The sequence below is a fragment of the Panthera onca genome, chromosome A2 (assembly GCF_046562875.1).
Source record: "Panthera onca isolate mPanOnc1 chromosome A2, mPanOnc1 haplotype 2, whole genome shotgun sequence".
NCBI lineage: Eukaryota > Metazoa > Chordata > Mammalia > Carnivora > Felidae > Panthera > Panthera onca.
The window spans coordinates 118,797,887-118,816,985 of NC_138340.1; the positions used below are offsets into that span (position 1 = coordinate 118,797,887).

At 51.4% G+C, this 19,099-nt stretch overlaps 1 protein-coding gene across 1 annotated transcript; it reads right to left on the minus strand.

Annotated features, from left to right (window-relative positions):
* Positions 1-3,556: 3,556 nt before the first annotated feature.
* HOXA13 (homeobox A13) lies at positions 3,557-7,868 on the minus strand. Its single transcript, XM_060627337.3, has 2 exons — positions 6,920-7,868; positions 3,557-6,200 (listed from the first exon to the last, which is right to left on the minus strand). Exons 1-2 carry the CDS (start codon positions 7,842-7,844, stop codon positions 5,956-5,958), a joined length of 1,170 nt encoding a protein of 389 aa, XP_060483320.1. The 5' UTR covers positions 7,845-7,868; the 3' UTR covers positions 3,557-5,955.
* Positions 7,869-19,099: the final 11,231 nt, after the last annotated feature.

A 19,099-nucleotide genomic window follows, 5' to 3' on the forward strand; every position in this document is an offset into this window, starting at 1 on the left:
AGCCAAGCGGTCCAAGGCCCTCCCCAGCGTCCTCTTCTCTCGCTGGACCCCAGCCGCCCGCAGCCAATGCCAGGGTACTACTGAGGGTGCCAACCGGGCCCCTGCCGGTGCCATCTTCCCGGGAGAGGGGTCCTGGCCTCGGGCTGCGGGCGGCGCCGGGGCTACCGCCGAGCAGAGCCACAGAGGCGCTGGGCGCAGCGAGGCCGGAGGCCGCTTCCCTGCCCAGGCCCAGGCCCAGGCCCAGGCCCAGGCGGAGACCCGGGGCTGCCCGGAGGGCCCGGATTCGGGTCCACAGCGTGCTCCCGCGTGCCCAGCTCGCTCTCCGCTCCCTCGGATGTCACCCCACCCCTCGGCCCGGGGCTCAGAAAGCGGAAGTATTTGGTAGAGAAAAAACACGGTTTCTTTTCAGTCCGTCCTCAGAACCCCTTTTAGAGAAAATGCTCCTGTCAAGTTTTATTTCCCGTGCAAACCACCTTCCACGCTGCCAAGAATTAAGACCGGGAGAGATTAAATACCCGATTATTCTCTTGGGGAGGGCGGGGCGGGGCGGAGAAGCGGGCACCCGCACAAAACATTCGTTTCAATCGGCTTGTCCACATCAAATCACGCCTGGAGAGGCCCGCCAAGGCCCCGCTCTCGGGCGACCGTGACGTCAGCCTGCAGCTGCGGGGCGACTCCCCGGCGCGGGTGCCCGGCCCTCGGAGGAGCCCGCCAGGCGCGGGCCTCGGGGGTCCAGCGCCCTGACCTCGGCCAAACGTGCTGCTGCGTGCCTCCTGCGACACACAAGCCTTGCAGGCAAGGCCGGCTCTGGCAGGGTCGGAGCCTCCATTTTGAGCAGAGGGTTCGCTTGGAAGCAGGGAGGATTGGGAGCGTCGCCTCTGCCCCGGGGGCGCGACATCAGGCGGCGCTCTGAGTCCGCGGCTGGCGCTTCTGCGGCTCGTCCACACGCCCGCACCTGGGCCGAGCCCCGCGCCGCCGCGCCGCCGCCCGCCAACGTTCCAGCGTCTCTAAGGGGCCGTGCTCATGCTTTCTGCCGGGGTCCCGGCTCTTCAGCTGCGCGACGGAGCCGGGCAGAAATGGAATCAACTGTGACAAGGCCGTAGCTGCTTTCATGGAGGGATTTTTCCGTGCCGGCGTCTTCCTTCCTTCCTTTTCTTTTTTCCCCCCTTCCTTTTGAAATCAAATTAAAAATAGCAGACACCTCTCAGGCATTCGGCGGCGCTAGGTAGAGGTTGGAGGATTGAAGCAGCCGATCAGAAAGTGGGTGTTTTCGTAAAGAATGAGGCCGGCTGCTATTTACCCGGCGGCCTAGCCGATGAAAACTTAATTGTTGTGTGCGGTTCCTAAAACCTACGCATAAATCTCCCCGGGGCCGCTCGGATAACGCCACATCGTTGTTTATGAAAACTGGGATGTGAGCTACTCGCTGCACATTTCTCTGATTCACCAGGTCTTGGGCTGCTGACACGCATTCGATCAACTTTAAAGGAACGCGCATAAATCAGGAAGCCCCTAGCGTCTCCTCCGTAGAGGTCCGCAAATCCGGAAGGGCGCCTCTGAACCCACCCGGGCGGGGGGCTTAGCAGTGCTGGACAGCCTCCGTCTCCCCTCCGAAACTCCGGAATCCGTAGAGAGGAAGCGAGAAGCCGCATCTTCACCAAACCCTCCAAACACACGCAGCAGGGTGTAATCTGCACAGACATTACGCGGTGAAATCTGTGTCATTACCCGCACGCATACGTTATCACCCTCCGCTGAATTTCACTGACTCGTGAATTTTTCAGAAAGCACTTCCATTAGGTTGAGTTTTAAAAAAGAATCATTTTCTTTTCCCCTTTCTTTAAAAATTATTGCTTCTCTCTCTCTGTGTGTCTCTTAACAATTTAAACGGATGGCTTCAGTTCTGCATCAGGCATAAATAGTAGTTAAATGCAAAGTGACATTTTACAATCATCCACTTAAAATACCTTAATAAATTTGACAGTATTAAGAGCATATGGAAAAAGTGGTTGTTTTTTTTTTTTTTTTTTTTTAAAGTCCCATATTTACAGTTTTTAAAGGGCAGGCCATTACAGGATTCAAAATCTTTGCTAATAGATGAAAACACTGTCTAGCTGTTTTCATATTTACAATTTCTTGTTCAGAAGAGGCTTCCTTTTTAGGGAAAAATAAAACACATTTGAATCAGCTATCCAGCTGTACTATCCTGGTGTCTGGTGTTATTATTGCTATATGGTGGCTGGAGTCCTTCTGGATGTCTTTTTTCTAAAGGTTTAGACTAATTGCTATTTGGGTATTAGGGATCATAATCCATGCTTGCTTTAGGTTATCTGGTAGATCCATAAGAATTTTAAATAAGAGGGGAGCTAGATAGGGTTGACTATCACCAACCATTTAGAACGGGGGGGAAAAAACCTGAAATATCTTCCGTCATTAGTTTCAAAAATTGAAGGGGGTGGGGGGAAAGAAAACTACTACTTTACCCAGAGTTCCTGCGATGGGTTGTGAAAGGGGCGGTATTCGGGCTTCAGAGCGGCTGTTGGCCTCCTTCCTAGGCCTGAGGCTCAGAATATTTCTCACATCTAAAGAAAAATATCCCCCGTCAACAGAAGAGTCCCCTTTGGAGCTGTTCGTAAACACACAGTATGATCCAGCTTCGAAGGGATTTTCCACCACTTTAAACATTTTGGGGAGAAAGTTGTTCCTTTGGCTTGATGGTAGCTTGTTTAGAAAGGGAGAGCTGTGGAACATGATGTGGGGCGCTTGAACTGGACCATCATTTTCATTTGTTTCCACCAGTGGAGTTAAAATCTATGTTCAGGGCAGCAAAACTGGATTGCACGTCTCAAGACCAGCCCACACGTATGCTTCAAGACCATGCTGTTTCTGAGACCGCTTCAAAGATTCTAGAATTCTCCGTCTATAAAGAAGCTCTAAGTCCAGGTTGGAGAGGTTTCCGTCAGCCAGGTTTCTCAGCAACCAATGTTGTTTTCCATAAATCGATGAATATGGTTTTTTAATTCGCAATGACTTTCCTCTAACATAAAGATAAAATTAACCTCATCTCAAAATTCTACATCCTAAGGCTCCTGGTTCCACCAACATTTCAATATATATATATGGCATGGATTTGACAAAAACACATTATCTTGTGTGTATATTAAATAGAAAACATACATACGTGTTATTTATGACTCTAAACACAGCACCTGATGTGTTGTTGGGGGGTCAACAAGTAGTAGATATACTTGGTATTATTGTTATTGTTTTGATGGTGATCGTTAATATTAATTGTGTATATTTCTTCCACAAATCAAATGGCAGTTTTTGCAAACAGCAGTATAAGATTGCACACCACCCACGAGCAGTAATCGGCTCTGAGAGATCCAGGATAACTCTCCGTCTGCATCCATAATATGGTCATTTTGTAGATATGAGATCTTTCAGCTCTCCATACTGACCTCCTAAGAGGTTTCTTTGAATTTCTGAAATGTAACTCTAGAACTCTAGAGTTAGCGAGGCATCTGAAACTTTTTATTTGCCATATAGACTCCTCTATAGTTCTAATTAGGATGGTAGGCCACCTTGGAGGGTGAGGGCAGGAAAGAATGGTTATTTAAGAACACCTTTTAGACTGTAACAAAAACGTACAGCTTTGAAGCAGATCTGCAGAAATCTGAGGCAGAGCGGGCACTGGGAAGACAAATCAAACTTGGCCATTAAAGAAAAGGAACAAAACTTCATCATGTAAAGTACATTTTGTACCTCAACTCTAGAAATCACCTTAAGTTACAACATCTTGGGTCATCAGTAATTAGTGATATTGTATCTGTACAGACTCTACAAATATATATATATATATATATATATATATATATATACAAGCACACACAAGCACTGATATGCAAATGTATACATGTATACACACAAATAATATATATTCACATATATACAGGCACATGTATAACTTACATATATTCAAATTTGTTCCATCTGGAGCCAAAGAAATGAGTACTAAATCTCTAAAACAAGGAGTCAAGGAGGTAAGACCTTTTGATTCCCTTGAAGCTGAAGAATTACAAGGAAGCTTGTCAACGCGAGGTGGCGCCCTTGATCTACTAATCCAGCCGAGGCCAATTCATGAGCTGTCAAAAGTCAAGGTCACAAATTGTCTTTTTTCGTCAAGGTCAAGGTTTAAGGCCTTTCCTAGTCCTGTCATTTCAACAAATATCAAAACCTGCCCTTTCAGACACATGCAGACCCAACAGTATATTTGAAAATACGATATAGCCTGGGCATCACTGATACTAAACAACTGGTTTTCATTTTCCACAGTGAGCCTGGGAATTTATACTATCTCTTCCTCCTTTCTTTTTTCTCCTTCTCAGAATGTCTAATGCTTTAACTTTCTTGAAGCACTTATCTAAATTTTCAGGATTTTAGTTATGAGGGAGTTCTCCTTTTGCTTAAAAAATTTGTAGTGAAAAAAAAAAAAGACTGAATTAATAATAGAAAAGAATGGTCCTTGGTTTGTATAGGACAAACCCGCTCCATTTTTTTCTTTCTGTGCAGTGCACATTTAGTATAGGAAAATAACGAGTATTTCCTTTAGATTTTAATGGCAATGACTATTTTATTACCATAATTAATACCACTATATCATTATCTACAGGTCTAAGGTTTTTAAATTCTTATTTTTAGTAGAAATGTTTGAAAAGCAGGTGCACAAATACATTTTCACAGTGTGCTGAATGTCTTTATTTACAAGATAGCATTTTATAGTGAATGTGAACAAAATGAATGTGCTGGTCGAAATAACTGCTTGATTAAAAATGTGCTGTAAAAATGAATCCTTAAACTTCCTAATGCAGTCTTATAACACAATAAACAAGGAAAAAATACTAATCCCTTACTAGATCAAAGTATAGAATTGTAAACATCTAAATGTTTCAGGGGAATGGATTTCCGTTCTGAGTTTTCTAAAAAAATTAAAAAGCAAAATTATTCTCCAGCAAATGTTTAGTAAATTCTGGGGGAAATACCAGTTTAAATGAAACATGAACCCTGTTCAATCCAAAGTCCACTATGTCCCGATGGACCTCTCAGGATAGCTGATAAAGTGAATTCTATGAAACATCTGATGCTTGAAATTTTTTTTTTTTGAAAAGTTATCAAATCCTTTGGAAAGTAAATGGTATCAGGCAGAGCATATAATTCAAATGCCACAAAATATGCTTGTTATGAGCAATTTAAAATTATTGTCAGAAAGACGTTCCCAACCTGGGGTTCCCTTGTAGCCTCAAAGGCTCAGCTGGTTGTATTTACTACCAAGACAAATGATCCTCAGAAAAGCTTTCTCTCCCTTTCTTCCTTCATTGTAAATAGCCCAAGATCATTATTTCAGTACCTTCTCCTCTCTCCCCTTCTCAATCTATACATGTTTTGCAGAATATACAACAATGGTAGGCATTTCACTGAGATTTACCTGAGCAGTCACTTAACATGCAAAGGAGATGTCAATGGCGACCCAAAGACAAGCAGATGTTTACAACAGCCTCTTACTTTTGTAACCAAGTTTTGGATTATTACCATATAACACAGTATCCTGAAATATTATGGTCACATAAATACTTACAAGATTTCAGTAAATGCGTAACTTATCTGAAATTGCATATTTGGGGGTTGACGTTCAACTCTAGAGTTTGTCATTTAACGGTCTGGTGGGGTTGGCGGGAGAACTGGAAGTCTTTACCTTTTTCTTAAAGTTTTAAAAGAGTTGTAGATTCCACCAAGGAGAAAGAGATCTCCCTTAGGAAAGCAAAATGCCAGTGTCTTTCTCTTTCTCTTTCCCATTCTTCAGTTATTATTATTAAGCATCATGTTCATTATATCTGGGCAAAGCAACGAGTTCTGAAGCATTTCTTCAAGTTGCTCTCTCGCTCCACTTTTAATCCATTAACTAGTGGTCTTCAGTTTGTTGATGACTTTTTTCTCTTTGACCCTCCTGTTCTGGAACCAGATTGTAACCTGCCGCTCGGAGAGATTTGTCGTGGCTGATATCCTCCTCCGTTTGTCCTTGGTAATGAATTTGTTTGTAGCATATTCCCGTTCGAGTTCTTTTAATTGCACCTTGGTGTAAGGGACCCGCTTCTTTCTCCCTCGCCTGTAGGAGCTGGCGTCTGAGGGATGAGAAACCACGTCTGGAAGATAGGGAAGAAGGCAAGTTACACAGGGAGCAGACCCAGACCAGGACAGGCGACAGCTCGATCTGAGCCACCCGCCTTGCATCGCCCAGCTGCCTTTTGCCATGCGTGGGTACAATCCAGCCTTCCGCTAAGACCTGAAGGGTCGGTGGGGTGGGGGGTGGGGGGTGGTTAGCCCTGTACTGAAATGAAATAGCCTATGGCTCCATTGGCCACACAGCCGAGCCATCCAGTCCACACAGCAGGCTGGGTTCGCTTGACCGCCTGGCCCAGCAGCCCACACCTTAGCCCCAGACGCAGGGGATAACACTTCTATGCCTGGCTCCTCTCTGTATACCCCAATCCCCAACACTTGATGCTTCTACACTGAAGCCCTTTTTTGAGAGAACGAATAGGGGTAATTTTGTAAACCGTTTCCAGGTCAACTTTCCATCCTTAAGTCGATGTCAAGGGCTAAGGAGGGCGGGGCACAGAGGGAGAAAGGGAGCCAGCCAGGGTCCGCACAAGCTTCTTCCCAGCCATCCCTCCTCACCCAGAGAGAGCCAGGAGTGGGCCCAACTCAAGGGCAGCGCGGGCCGCGCCAGCTAGCCGGGGTCGGGCTCCCAGAGGTGCAGGCCAGGGAGAGAGCAGAGGGGCAGGAGGGTGACCCGGGAGCGAGCGGCAGAGAAGCTGGAGCAGAGCCGGAGGACCGGGGTTGAGAAGGGGGCGCCATTTACCGGGCAGAGTGGACTTCCAGAGGTGGGGAGGCTGCGCCTGCTCTTTGGGGCAGTACATTTGGCCGTTCCAGCCGTTGGGCAGCGCCCAGGGCTGGTAGCTTTCCATGGGGAGACCCAGGGGCTCGTGGCGCGACTCGCCGGGGCCCCCGAGGCCGGGCACCACCGGCATATCCAGGTAGCCAGGCACGGGCTGATGGTGGTGGTAAGGCCCGGGCGCGTAGCCCTGGTGGTAGAAGGCGAACTCCTTGGCGCGGGAGCTGAACTCCTCGGCCGCCGGGCCGGCCGTATCCATGTACTTGTCCGCGAAGGCGGCGGCAGCCGCGGCGGCCGAGGCTGGCTGCGCGCACGACTTGATGGCGTTGGGGTGCGGGCCCATGCGGGCACACGGGTAGTAGCCGCTGCCGAAGTAGCCGTAGGGCAGCGCCGCGGGCCCCGACGAGCTCTGCGCCGCCGCCGAGCAGGGACTGCACTGCTTGGCGGCCTCGGCGCCCGCCGGGCCCGCCGGGCCGGGCCCTCCAGAGGACGACGCAGCCGCGGCCGCGGCGGCGGCGGCGGCGGCGGCGGCGGCGGCAGCGGCGGCCGACGGGGGCGCCTCCCCGGGCGCGCTGTTGTAGGCAGCGGCGGCGCCGGGCGCCAGGGGCGCCGGATGCGCCATCAGGTTGCGGCACTGGTTGGCTGCGGCCGCGGCGGCCGCTGCGGCCGCCGCCGCCACCGAGAAGTTGCCCCCCGCGGCCGCGGCGGCCGGGTGGGGGAAGCCCCCGCCCCCGGCCCCGGCCGCCGCCGCCGCTGCCGCCGCCGCCGCCGCCGCCGCCGCCCCTTCCATGTTCTTGTTGAGTTCGTCGGCCACCAAGCCACCGCCGTTGTCGTAGAGAAACATGACGGTGGGCTCGATCCAGCGGGGGTGGAGGAGCACGGAGGCTGTCATAGCCCGAGCCGCATGGAGAAGACCCCAGTGGCGCTGTTTTAAAAAGCCCCCAAGAAGTGAAGAGCGCGCGGCGCGGGGCCGGGGCCCGAGCGAGGGGGGCGGATCGCGCCCCGCGGGGTCGCGCCAGGCGGCCGCCCATTGGCCCGCCCCCCCCCGCTCCGCCCACGGCGTATGCAAAGCGGGCGGCTCCAACCCGGGCTCTGCGCTGTGCACCCGCGGTCCCCGCCGCCGCCCGCGCCGTCCCCAGCGCCAGAGCCAGCGCCCGCCGCGCGGCCACGCACCATTCACCCAGAAGAGAGGCGGGGGACCCGGGCGGGTGGGGGCGGAGGACCGGGCGGGTGGGGTAGGGAAGGAAGGACGGCCTCCTCCAGCTCCCCTTCTCTTCCCCTAACCCAGTGGGGCCCAGAGTAGCGTAAAGCGGGGAGGGGACAGAGGCGCGCCTTTGGGTTGAGACCTGAAGCGGTGGGAATAGATCAGGTAAATCTGCGGAAGGTTGGGGATGGGATAGTAGCGAAAACGGGGCGTAGCCCAGGCTGGGTGTTTCCTGGGGCCTCCGACGCTGTTTTCTTTCCAGGTATCCGCAAGTCTTCCTGCCGTGGGACCCCAGCGTGGACACTAGCGTTTTCGGCTTCGACAGCGTCACGATTTGGCTCTTTCCAGAGGAACAGTGGCGGGGGCATTTGCGGATGCGCCTGGCTCATGGGCCCCCAGGACGTTCCACTTTGGAAAGTTCGGACTGTGTTTAGGGGATCCCTCCCCTTTGCTGTCCACAGTGTTGGTGGGCAATTTCATACACTCGCACTTAGGCCCATAGGGTCAGAACGACCCCCTCACACCCACACTGACACAGGCACACACACTCAAGTGTACCCTGTCCACATCCTCACATTTAGGTATAGAGACTGCTCCTCAGTCTGCCCCAGTGACAACTCTCCCTCCTCCAGAGACTTTGGAGCAATCTGTGTGCACTATTCTCTGGTGCTCCCACCTCTCCAGCCAGGCTGGCCTGTCTTGGGAATTTAAAAGGAACAGCCCCAAGTGCTGGCTGGGCGCTCCCTTTCTGGCGCCCAAGGAGGCTTCAGACTTCGTAGCTCTTGGACAGGAGCTCATTCTTCAGGCACCTGGGCACTCCCCGTTTCACTCCATTTTTCGACAGGAGAAAGAAAGGGACTCTGTAGGGCCACTTCAAGTAGAATTGGGGAGAGCGTTGTCGCCAGCCTGCAGAGGGTGTCCAGTCCTCCTCTGTCCAAGAACCAGCCGGAGAAACCTTCCCTCTGTGTCGGAAATGCAGACCCTTTCCTGAGAGCAAGGTGGGGTGTCGGTGCTGGAAGAGCCAAGCAGCCATTTTTTTTGGTGAGGGATCCTGGAGGTCCTGTTGCTTTTGGGTTACATACTTCCATTTCCAATTGTGGAGGCTGTGAGCGTGTCAGATGCCCAGAAGGGGAATATGCGTTCAAAATGAAAGTGGGTGTATTCTATGGGAACATCAGGTTTGGAGAGAGCGTTGGACTCCCTTTGACACCAGGTGGATTGGTGAGCATCCAAGCATGGACCTGTCCTCCGGTCCTAGCTTGCAGACTCAGCCAGCAGCTCAGGGCACTGCAAATATCCCCAGTCCCTGTTCCCTGCTCTGATCTGCTCTTTAAAGCTCCTGGTCTTCCTGCAGAGTCCGGACCAATGACCCTGGGCTCTGACTTTTATCTGCCTTGATCCCCAGGTTTGCTCAGACCAATGTAAGTGTTGTTCAATAACACCTTCTATGACACCCTCCTCCCAACATAGACATACCCAGTGTGCCCTTTCCCTCCTGCCTTTTTAGTAGCTCCGGGTAAATATTGATTTGCCTCCAGTTTACCTCCTCCCTGAATGGCCGTTTGCAGACTGAGGAACTAGCCTCTGGAGCGACTCGATTTTTGTGTTACTTTCCGGCCCGTTCGCCCCCCTTTCTTCCTCCAAGTGGCATTGTAAAACTCACAGTGACAAAGAAACAGGGTAGGGTTCGAGGCCCCAGTTCCTGAGAGGTTGAGGGCTGTTTTACATACAGGTCAGACACGGCTAGAGGCCAAGGTCAAGTTGAAAGTTGCAGTCTAGCCAGCGTGAGAACTGCTATGCAAGCCTGGAGACCCAGGCAGCTGCCGATAAGCCCACTGCTCACCTCCCTTGTCTCGCTCTTGACTCTTTTTTTCCTTCGGAATGATTCTTTCTCGCTCTGTTTGGTTCCTCGGCATTTTTTTTTCTTTTTTCTTTTTCTTTTCTTTCTTTCTTTTTTTTTTTTTTTTTTGCTGCCTTCGTGGAGATTTTGGGGCGGTGTTTACAGACTCTTCTTCTCTGCCTCCACCCTGCTCTCTTGGCCCGGGCTTCCAGCCTCTTCTGTTTTCCAGCCAGACCCAGAAAAACGAAAACACAGCTCGGGGAGCCCCCACCAGCCGGGGCCTGTGCCAGCTCACCTCTGGCCATGGCGCAGCTGCTGGTGCACGCAGCGGCCAAGGCCGGCTCCACATTCCTCCCTCCCTCTCCCCACTTCACTGGAGAACGAGCCCTGCATGCAGAGGAAGGGCCCCAGCTCCACGGACTGCCAAGGTCGACTGGGTCCCTCCTCACCAAAAATGGTGAGACAAGATTTCATCTTGTCTGCAGAGAAGCCACAAGCAGGTTTGTCTGGGAGGGAAGGCGCTGGGGGAAGACCTTGGGTTGCATCTCTCGGATTAGGTTTTGCTTCCTAAACTTGGCGGCTCCTCCAAGGAAGGGCTTCAAGCCTGAATTATTTATTGAGCTTTGTGGTGGATCTTTAGTGATCAAGTAATCTGGATATTTTCTGAGTTCCCCATATCTTTCTATCAACTTTTAAATACTCTCAAGACATCATTACTTAGAAAGAGGCAGGCTGCTTGTTCCCTTTTTTTTTTTTTTGTCTTGGATCTCGATATATATGAAATGATTTTTTTTTTTTTTAACCAGGCAAGTCAGTGGCATCCTGGTGTGCCTTCACTGTTTTTTATTTTTTTTTTTTTAAGTCTGCAGGTCCTATTAGATATTGAATTGCAACCTCCAACCAGTGAGGATAGTTTCTAGAATTTGAATGAGCTCTGTGAATAATTTTGGGTCTCAGTTTCTGGAATTTCGACTCAACTTTGAAGCAGGAAAGTCTCTCCACCTTCTTCTTTTTTTTTTTCCCCCCCAAGACATAAGAGATTCTTTAATGGTTCCTAGTACTATTTCTTAGCCTCTTACCCCTCCAGGCAGCTACCAAACTGACTTTTTGTGGGAAAAGAAAGGATTGAGAACAGTGAAGAACTGGAGGATGCCTTAGGAAGCAAGCAAAGGCTCTCCCAGTACTCTTCCTCTTTCCCTAAAGGCAAGATCAAGATTCACTTGCCTGCCCAGCTAGTTGCATCTGACCCTGAGCCATTGCTTTGCTTTTTTTTGTCTACTAGGCTCAGGAATTCCTATGGGATTGCAGGGAGGCACCATCAACATGAATCCTGGAGATGACAGTTTTACCCTCAGACCCTTTGTGGGCTAGGCTGGGGAAGTCAGAGGACCCAATGGGATCTGCAGGCAGCGGTGGCCCTTTAGCAAGAGGGCAGCAGGGGTCGAGGTGGGCTCTGTCTGGTGCTCCTCGATTTCCCCCTGGAGGAGCCCTGAGTGGGCAGCATGGGCAAGATTAGAAGGCGGCAGCTTAGTGGCTTGGCCTTTGTTCCAGAGGCTGCCAGACCCTTTCTCTTGCCAGATTCTTGGCAGGCATGGCTTCTTACCTCCTAGTGCAGGCCAAGGTGCCCTGCGGGGCTTTGGCTGCCCTGGAACCTCCTGCTGAAGAAAGAGACCTTGGCTGGGGTTTTTTTGGGGGGAGGGGGCAGGCGGGGTATTTGTTGCCAGCCTGGGTCACGGGGCCCTGGGATTTCAGGGTTGGAAGAAAAAAGGACAAAAGGAAACCAGGTTCTAATCGGGTTTGATTTTCACTAGCAAATGAAATTTACCTGCTCTCACTTTAACTTGAGGAGGCTGTCAGCACTGCTCCTTGGCACTGTTTCTCTGCATCTATCCAGCATTAGGATAAACATTCCTCAGTTGGTTTAAAGACACTTTGTATTTCAGGATATTCATGTGTTTCTAATGTATCCAAGCAGCTTTACGAGCTGCGTTTGCAGAACATCTTAACCCTCTCTCTCCCACCGCAGGAGGGGTAGGGGGGCACAGAGATAATGGCAAAGGAAGAAAGATCCAGAGGCAGGGGTGGGGGGGGGGGGATGGCTGAGGAGCTGAGGCTAGCTAAGAGAGAAAGAGAAAGAAAAGGAAAAGCACCCAGATAACATCTCAGAGTCTGCACTCAACCAGACCATTTAGGAAGAGAGAAGTGAGGCACTGCTCTATTCACCGCGGGCTTTGAGGCTTCCCTACCCTCATCCCAACCAGGGCAGAAGCTTCTGAAGAAACTTGGGCCGAAGCTGGCCAATAGGCAAAGAAATAGCGCATCCTGAGTCACTTTTGGTCAAGCTCTCACTCTAGATTTTTGTGCATTTTGAAGCGTTAATGAGGCAGCAAAAGACCCTACAGCAAAAGGCTGTAGGGATAGTTCTGGACTGTGGGAAGCCACTTGGCACTGTGCTGACCAAATGCTAACACGGTGAAAATGGGAGGAAGAGCAAGTTCCAGAAAAAGCTACGTAGACTCCACCTTGCCTTTAAGATCTCACTCCACGGAACTTGGAGGAGCGGCTCTCCCGCTGCCTGGTGGGTTCCTTCCAGTACCAGGCCTTCAAGGTCACCGGTGCACAGCGCCTGGGAAGAGCGGACGCCCAGGGAGCATCCCAGTTCCAGCGCTGCCCTGTAGTGTTTTCCCCAGAAAGTCCCTGAGCGGGGACGGCCTCCCTCCCCCTTCAGAACCACCAGCCCCAGGTCCCAGGCTCCCTGAAAGAGCAATTTCTTCCGCACAGTGCCTGTCACGGGAGCCCAGACTCCCCAGGTTGGCGCAAACTTGGAGTGAAGGGCGCGGTGCCGCCCTGGCCCTGGGGGAGGTCGGGGTGATTCCGCCAGCGGTGGTGGTGGTGGTGGTGAAGGGGACGCAGTCTGGCCCTACGGTGCGGGTGCCGAGGCTCTGCCCTTGGCCGGACCTGCTCAGCATTCGCTGAAAAGAGGTAGCACGCGTTAGAAGCAGGGAGAACTCAGAGAAGCGTTCAGCCGGAAGGAGGAAACGCCTTCTCGCAGTCCTCAGCTGGCGGCGGGGGTACGGGCCCGCTGGACTGTGGGGCCCATGCCACCCAGAGAGTGAGCTCCCCGTCACTCGGGGAGCGCAGGGCAGCCCCAGGGCTTCTGGGCGGCTGCGACGTGAAAAGGGCGAGAGGTCTCTGGCCCCGCCGCGGTCTGCCCCTGCTACTGCCCCCGAAAGCAGTCCCACCCGCCGACCTCCACCCCCACCGTAGCTGGATGCTCAGGGCCCCGCAACAAAGCAGGAAACCAGCGCGGGGCTGCGGATTCATTAGGTCAACAAATACAGTGAAGACGTTCGAGCGGTCGAAGGAAGCAGGGGTTTGGGATGTAAGCCAGGCCCCGCGCAGCGCCGGCTTTCTCGCGGAGAAACCGGTGCAGGCAGCCAGGCGGCCACGCGGCCTGGGCCCGCGGGAGTCCGTCGCTGCTCAGAACCCTGAAGACTCCCGCGTCCCCGACCCGGGCTGCGCATTCTTAACGCACAGAGCAAGCGAGGGAAGGAAACTCACCAGCGCAGCCACGAGCAGGGGGGACAGAGCAGAGGATGCGAGGTGTGAGCAGACTTTTACGGCACGTTGTCTGCCGCAATCATCATAACGATGCGTGCGCCTCCATAGGCACGCAGATTCGCACACGAAATGCGCACACACACGCAGTAAAGGAGGACATCCAACGTCGTGGGGGTGAAATACAGGCATCATACCGAGCCCCGAGGAAAACTATTTCACCCAGTCGGACCAGCCTGGTGACATGCTTTGGGGTGGCTGGTGTCTGCCTACCCGGTCTGATTTTTTCCGGCCACTCTCCATTCCGTCCCTCGTGGCTTTGTAAAAACACCTGTCCCCAGTGGGAGGCGAGCCCCTGCCTGGCGTTTACCTGGTCGGGGCGTTCTCCCCAGAAACTCCGGCTGGCTCTGGGAACCCGCGCGGAGCCCGACAGGAGCACCGACGCTGCTCGTGGCGCCCCAGCCGCTCCTTTGTCCCGCTGCTCCAGCCCCACTCAGCCCAACGCTCAGGGAAACGAAGCAGCTCAATAAAAACTTTTGATATTAGTTTTTATGGGTATTTACACTCTAGTCAGGGGAGCTGAGTACGGAAGCTCCATTAATCAGCCCCCAACCTCGGGTTTGGATGCTCAGTTTATGGGTTGGGAAAGGGAGCCTGCCGGAAAGAAAGCCTAAGGATGGCCGGCTGATTCCGGAGAAATGAAAAGGGAGTCAGGTCATTTTCCGTTCTTGGAAAAAGAAGATTAAGTGGGTAAACTCCAGGTGCTACCCAACTGACTGAGTTTTTGTTCGAAACCCCTGGCAGGGATAATTTTTTCACCTTTGCTTAATACAACATTTCAAAAAATCTTTTTATTGTGGAATTTTCCAAACACACACAAAAGTATAATGAACCCCTGTATACCCAATTCCTAGTTTCAACCACAAATCATCATTTTATTTTTTATGTTTCATCATCCACTTCCACTCTTTTTTTTTTCCCCCTGGAGCATTTTAAAGTAAATCCCAGATATCGAATCATTCCGCTCCCAACAGGATTTTGAGGATAAATTTCAAGGTTGAGCAATATTACTCAATAAAAAGAAATTCTTCCTATGTCTGAGGGTAAGCGGTCAGTGCGTTTGAACTTGAACTGTTCCGGTTACAATCTAGAAAGAACTTGAGGATCCACCCAAGAGAAATCTGGGCAAAAAAGGAGTTTGGGAATGTGAGTGCATTTTGCCTGAAATTTTATATGTCTCTTCTTAATCGAAAATATCTATGCGTGAGGGAGACTTATATTACCTCTTCTCATGAGTTTGTTATCCTTTAATAGAAGATTTGTATTGCTGCATTAGGATCTGGAGAACGATGATAACCATGCCTCAGTCCCTTCTATGTTCCAAGTTAACTTATACCCCCTTCTGATTGGACAAATGACCATTTCTCATTTCAACACACCTCTTTCCCCGGTAGAAATCACAAAGGGATTTCTCCTGATTGAGCTAGTAAGGAAATGTTTGTACTGGGTCTGCAGTTCACCTCAGCAGCCATAGTTTTCAGGGAAAAAAATGCAACTCTATGTATTTTTAAACTCTCCTCAGCAGTAAAACATTTTTCTTTAATTAATAAAAGCATTGTGGTTTGTTTTGCTTTGTTTTAATTGAGTGGTCTAATTGACAATCAGCATGATCCTCCCCAGCAAGCTATGAGGGTGATCTAACTAACAGCCTTGGCGACTTTGGAAAGCAAAGACGCAAAAATAGAAAATAGTGAGCCGTTGAATTCGACAAGTCCTATACCAGACAGCTACTTAAGTTCTAAGACCACTTGTCTCAGTGAATGTTGGTCGTCCTTTCTGTGGCAGAGGGTTGAGTTATTTTTCATTTACATTGTTGATGGTTCCTTAATGATCTTTTGTTTTGTTTTGTTTTTGAGGAGTTCTTAAATACCTAGGAGCTTTTACTCTGGCATGCTTCTACGCTAATAATATATGCTAAAATAACTGCTCATTGTATTAGAAAAGAGCTATTTGTCTGAACTCATAAAGGATGTGTAATTTAAACAGGAGGAGAAATTACATGCACAGATTTTATATAACTCTCTGACAGCTCCAACTGTACCCAGCAAAAGTCCCTGGGGACATTGGTCATAAGTCCCTTCCTTGCAGGCTGTGGGGCATTACAACAAGATGGAATCCTACTGGTGCTTTGGGAACAGCCTCTCATTTTTGAGGGTCCCTGGCCTCCTGGCTCTAGGATGGAGTTCACCAGAGGGTTAGGGTTTGGGTCAGGGTCAGGTTGGGGACTGCAGACGTGAGAAGATTCTGAGGAAGAGGGAGACAGAAGAGAGATGCCCCAGAAAAGCTGGGGGCGGGGGGGGGGGGGGGGAGGAAGGGAGAGATGGGAAGGCAAAAAGCAAGAAGCAAGGAAACCGACATTCCCAGCAAAAAGTCAAGCTACAGCCACCCAAAGCAGGCCTGTGTTTTTAAAGATCTGCAGAAACCTGTTCTCTCAGGAAGTCTATTCTCTGAACCCTGGCTGGGGGCCCCCCACTGGTGGCGAGGAGGGGACGCTTGGGCTGCAAGCCTCCCTGAGATTTCTTTAGCTGCACAAAAATAATCTGGGTCTTGAGAAACTGATTGGGGTTCAGGCTTAAATACAGGCATGAACTTCTCTCCACAGGAGAGCCCAAGCAAGGGTTTCTGGCTGGTATCAGCTGCCCCAGCATAGGTTATGAGCCAGACTTGGGACAATCCCTCAAGCCTGCTAGCAATTACATGCTCTCAACCACTTTTAAAAAGGCCATATTTCTTTACATTTCTAGGACCTAATGTGGGGTTATGTCAGGTCATGGGACCCTTGGCTAGTGCAAAGTAATTTGATGTCACCGAGAGCAAGCGCACTCGTTTGTCACCCCGAGGAAAAGACGTCGCCATGGGTCTGAGCTGGGAGCAGAGCAGAGCAAGGTTGGCTGAGACTGTGGGAGGGACCCAGCCTCGGTCTGGTGCTGGCTTAGCCAGGTGGGCTGGGAAGGAGCTTTCACGGTCATGTGTGGCACTGCCGGGAATGAGGGGTCAGCTCTGTTGCAAGCACACATATTGGCCCATTGAACTCATGTGGAATCTTGACCGCTCCAGGCCCTTGGATCCTAGACTCATTTGCTATAGGACCCAAGTCTTAGTTTTTCAAAAGCTGGTTAATCCAGCCGCAGTCCTTCCTCCCACCTCCCACCCACCGCTGCTCCAATGCTCTGTATCAGATTCAATAAAACCCAAGGGAGTCTCCCTATCTGAGGAGCAAGATTCATCCACCTGAGAGGTGATGAAGAGGGGAGGGCAAAAGGGGCCATAACCCTTACCATCCTTCGGAGATGCACTTCAGTGTATGCTGGGGCTGGCTAACATCTTGGTGGAGGGCTTTAAGGCATTTGCCCAGAAAAATCTCATTCACAATTTCCAGTTACTTTCAGATTTTGAGGTGGTGGGAGGATAACACGAAGCCAAAGAAATGGGGTTCCCGAGCCTTCCTTTGAGAATCGGGGGGGATCCAAGCCCTGAGTATGGGCAGGTGTGGGGAAGGCACCTTGATGGGCAAGAGGAGGTGGGGGAGGGGGAGGCCACTCCTGACAACTGTGGACTGAGCATAAGGTGGGGTTCTCCGACAGAGGGCAACTCTTAGCAGCCATCACCGTCCCCTGTAAGGTCTGGAAAGCCTCAGTGGAGCCCCCCTGCAGGCTGCCTAATTGTGACTCCATAAAATCCTGGGATTCACACACTGAAATGTGGTGCATACATATCCCTCGATGATACAGAAGGCATCCTGGCTATGCTTCTCCTCCCTGACAATTGTAAGATGATGTAATGCCACCATAAATAGAACCAGAGGGGAGAACTTAGATCCAGCCCAAATGGTCTGCCAGGAGGCCCTGAGGAGGGATACCCTGCTTTAAATAGGTGATGTGGGCCAACAGAGGAGCTTCAGTTGGCATCTGTGAGGCAGATGGCACAGAGTCTATCGTTCTGCCTGCCTTCAGGTTACACAGGCATTGGTGAGGTGGCGAGAGCCAAGGTAAGAGACAGTATTCCACACGTGGGGCTCATTCCCCCAAGGCTGTGAGAGAACACCCAGTCCCCCACAGAAATTAGACAGTCTGGGTGAGAGGAAGCAGACAGGCAAAGTTCAATGGCCCCATGAAAGAGCTGGGGCGAAAATACTGCCTGTGCAGCTAGGAAGCTGGGCTCCTATCGCTCTGCAATGTGTCTGGCGATCAGCAGCCTGCAGGCTGCTAGATGTCAAGGGCAACTGCTGGGTGGGATGCCTCCGGCCTCACTTGGATTCTGTGATGATCCGTTGGTCCCCAGAGTCACTCAGGACCCTTGAGAAGATCGCATACATAGTCGCTCCAGGACTCCACCCTCCTTGGGTTCTGGAGTCCCAGGAAGAGATCGATGGGAATCCAGGTATCCTGGGCCCCATGAGCCCTCACCTCGCTGACCAGGACCTCAACCTGGAGAGAGGAAAGCCAGTGAGAGCTGGACCTTTCCTGGCCGAGTTGGACAAAGCGTCTGGGGCCCTGACTAGGGATCTTCAAGACCAGGGATGCTTCTAGGGGAGGCGGAGGAGAGAGGGTTTTCTCTTTTCTGCCCTCCCACCCCCACCTAATCCAGGGGCAGTCAAGTAGCTAGGGGCTAGGCAGAGGATGCGCTCAAGGCGGGCTGCAGTTGCGACCTCTTCCCACTAGATGTCTTCCCAGTTAATCGGAATTGAAGGGCGCTGTCTGCTCCTGGGGCCGAGACTCGGTTCCCCCTTCCCCGCCCCCCTGCCCCGCCACTTTTTGAAGTCGCGTTCCATGGGGAAAGCAAAGCTTTTTCTTTCTTCTTAAGGCGCCCTCCCCGCCCCGCGCTCCAAATCCTGGCTCTGGAAATCCACCAGAATCAAATGCTGGCTCCCGGCGGGCTCGCGTCGGGACCTGCTCACGCCTTTGGAATCTTTATGACCTTTGATGTGTTTAAATAACATGGCAAGGCTGAGTACACACCTCGGATTAAACTTTAATCGGCTGCAGTCAAGGTCGCCCAGGTGGTAAACGCTGTTTCCTCCCTCGTCTCGGCTCCCACTGTGGGGTGCAAGGCCTGGGGCTGAGGGCCTCACTTGTGCCCTCTCTCCTCTGCCCAGGCCTGGATGGGAGTCAGGATGAGGGCCATCCCATCGGGTTCCAAAGAGGACTGAGGAAATAGGATCGGAGGCAGACATCCAGGATGGGCTAATGACCCCCCGCGCTATTTTTACAGCCACTAGACAGAAGAGTTAAAAGTTCCAAGAAGCACTACCAATTTCCCCCAACTGCAGAGAATTATGGGTCCAAAGTCATAGCCAGTGCCTGGATTGTTTCCCCCAGCACGGTTCTGGTTACCCAAGAGAGGTTGGGGGGCTGTGGGTAATAATGGTGCAGCTAAATTAGCTGACCATTTTGAAGGTTGCCAACCCAGGTGGAGGTACGTCAGAATCTACCCAGCCTCTAGTGGCACTTACCCTTGCCAGGCTACACAGAGTTAGCTTGTCTTT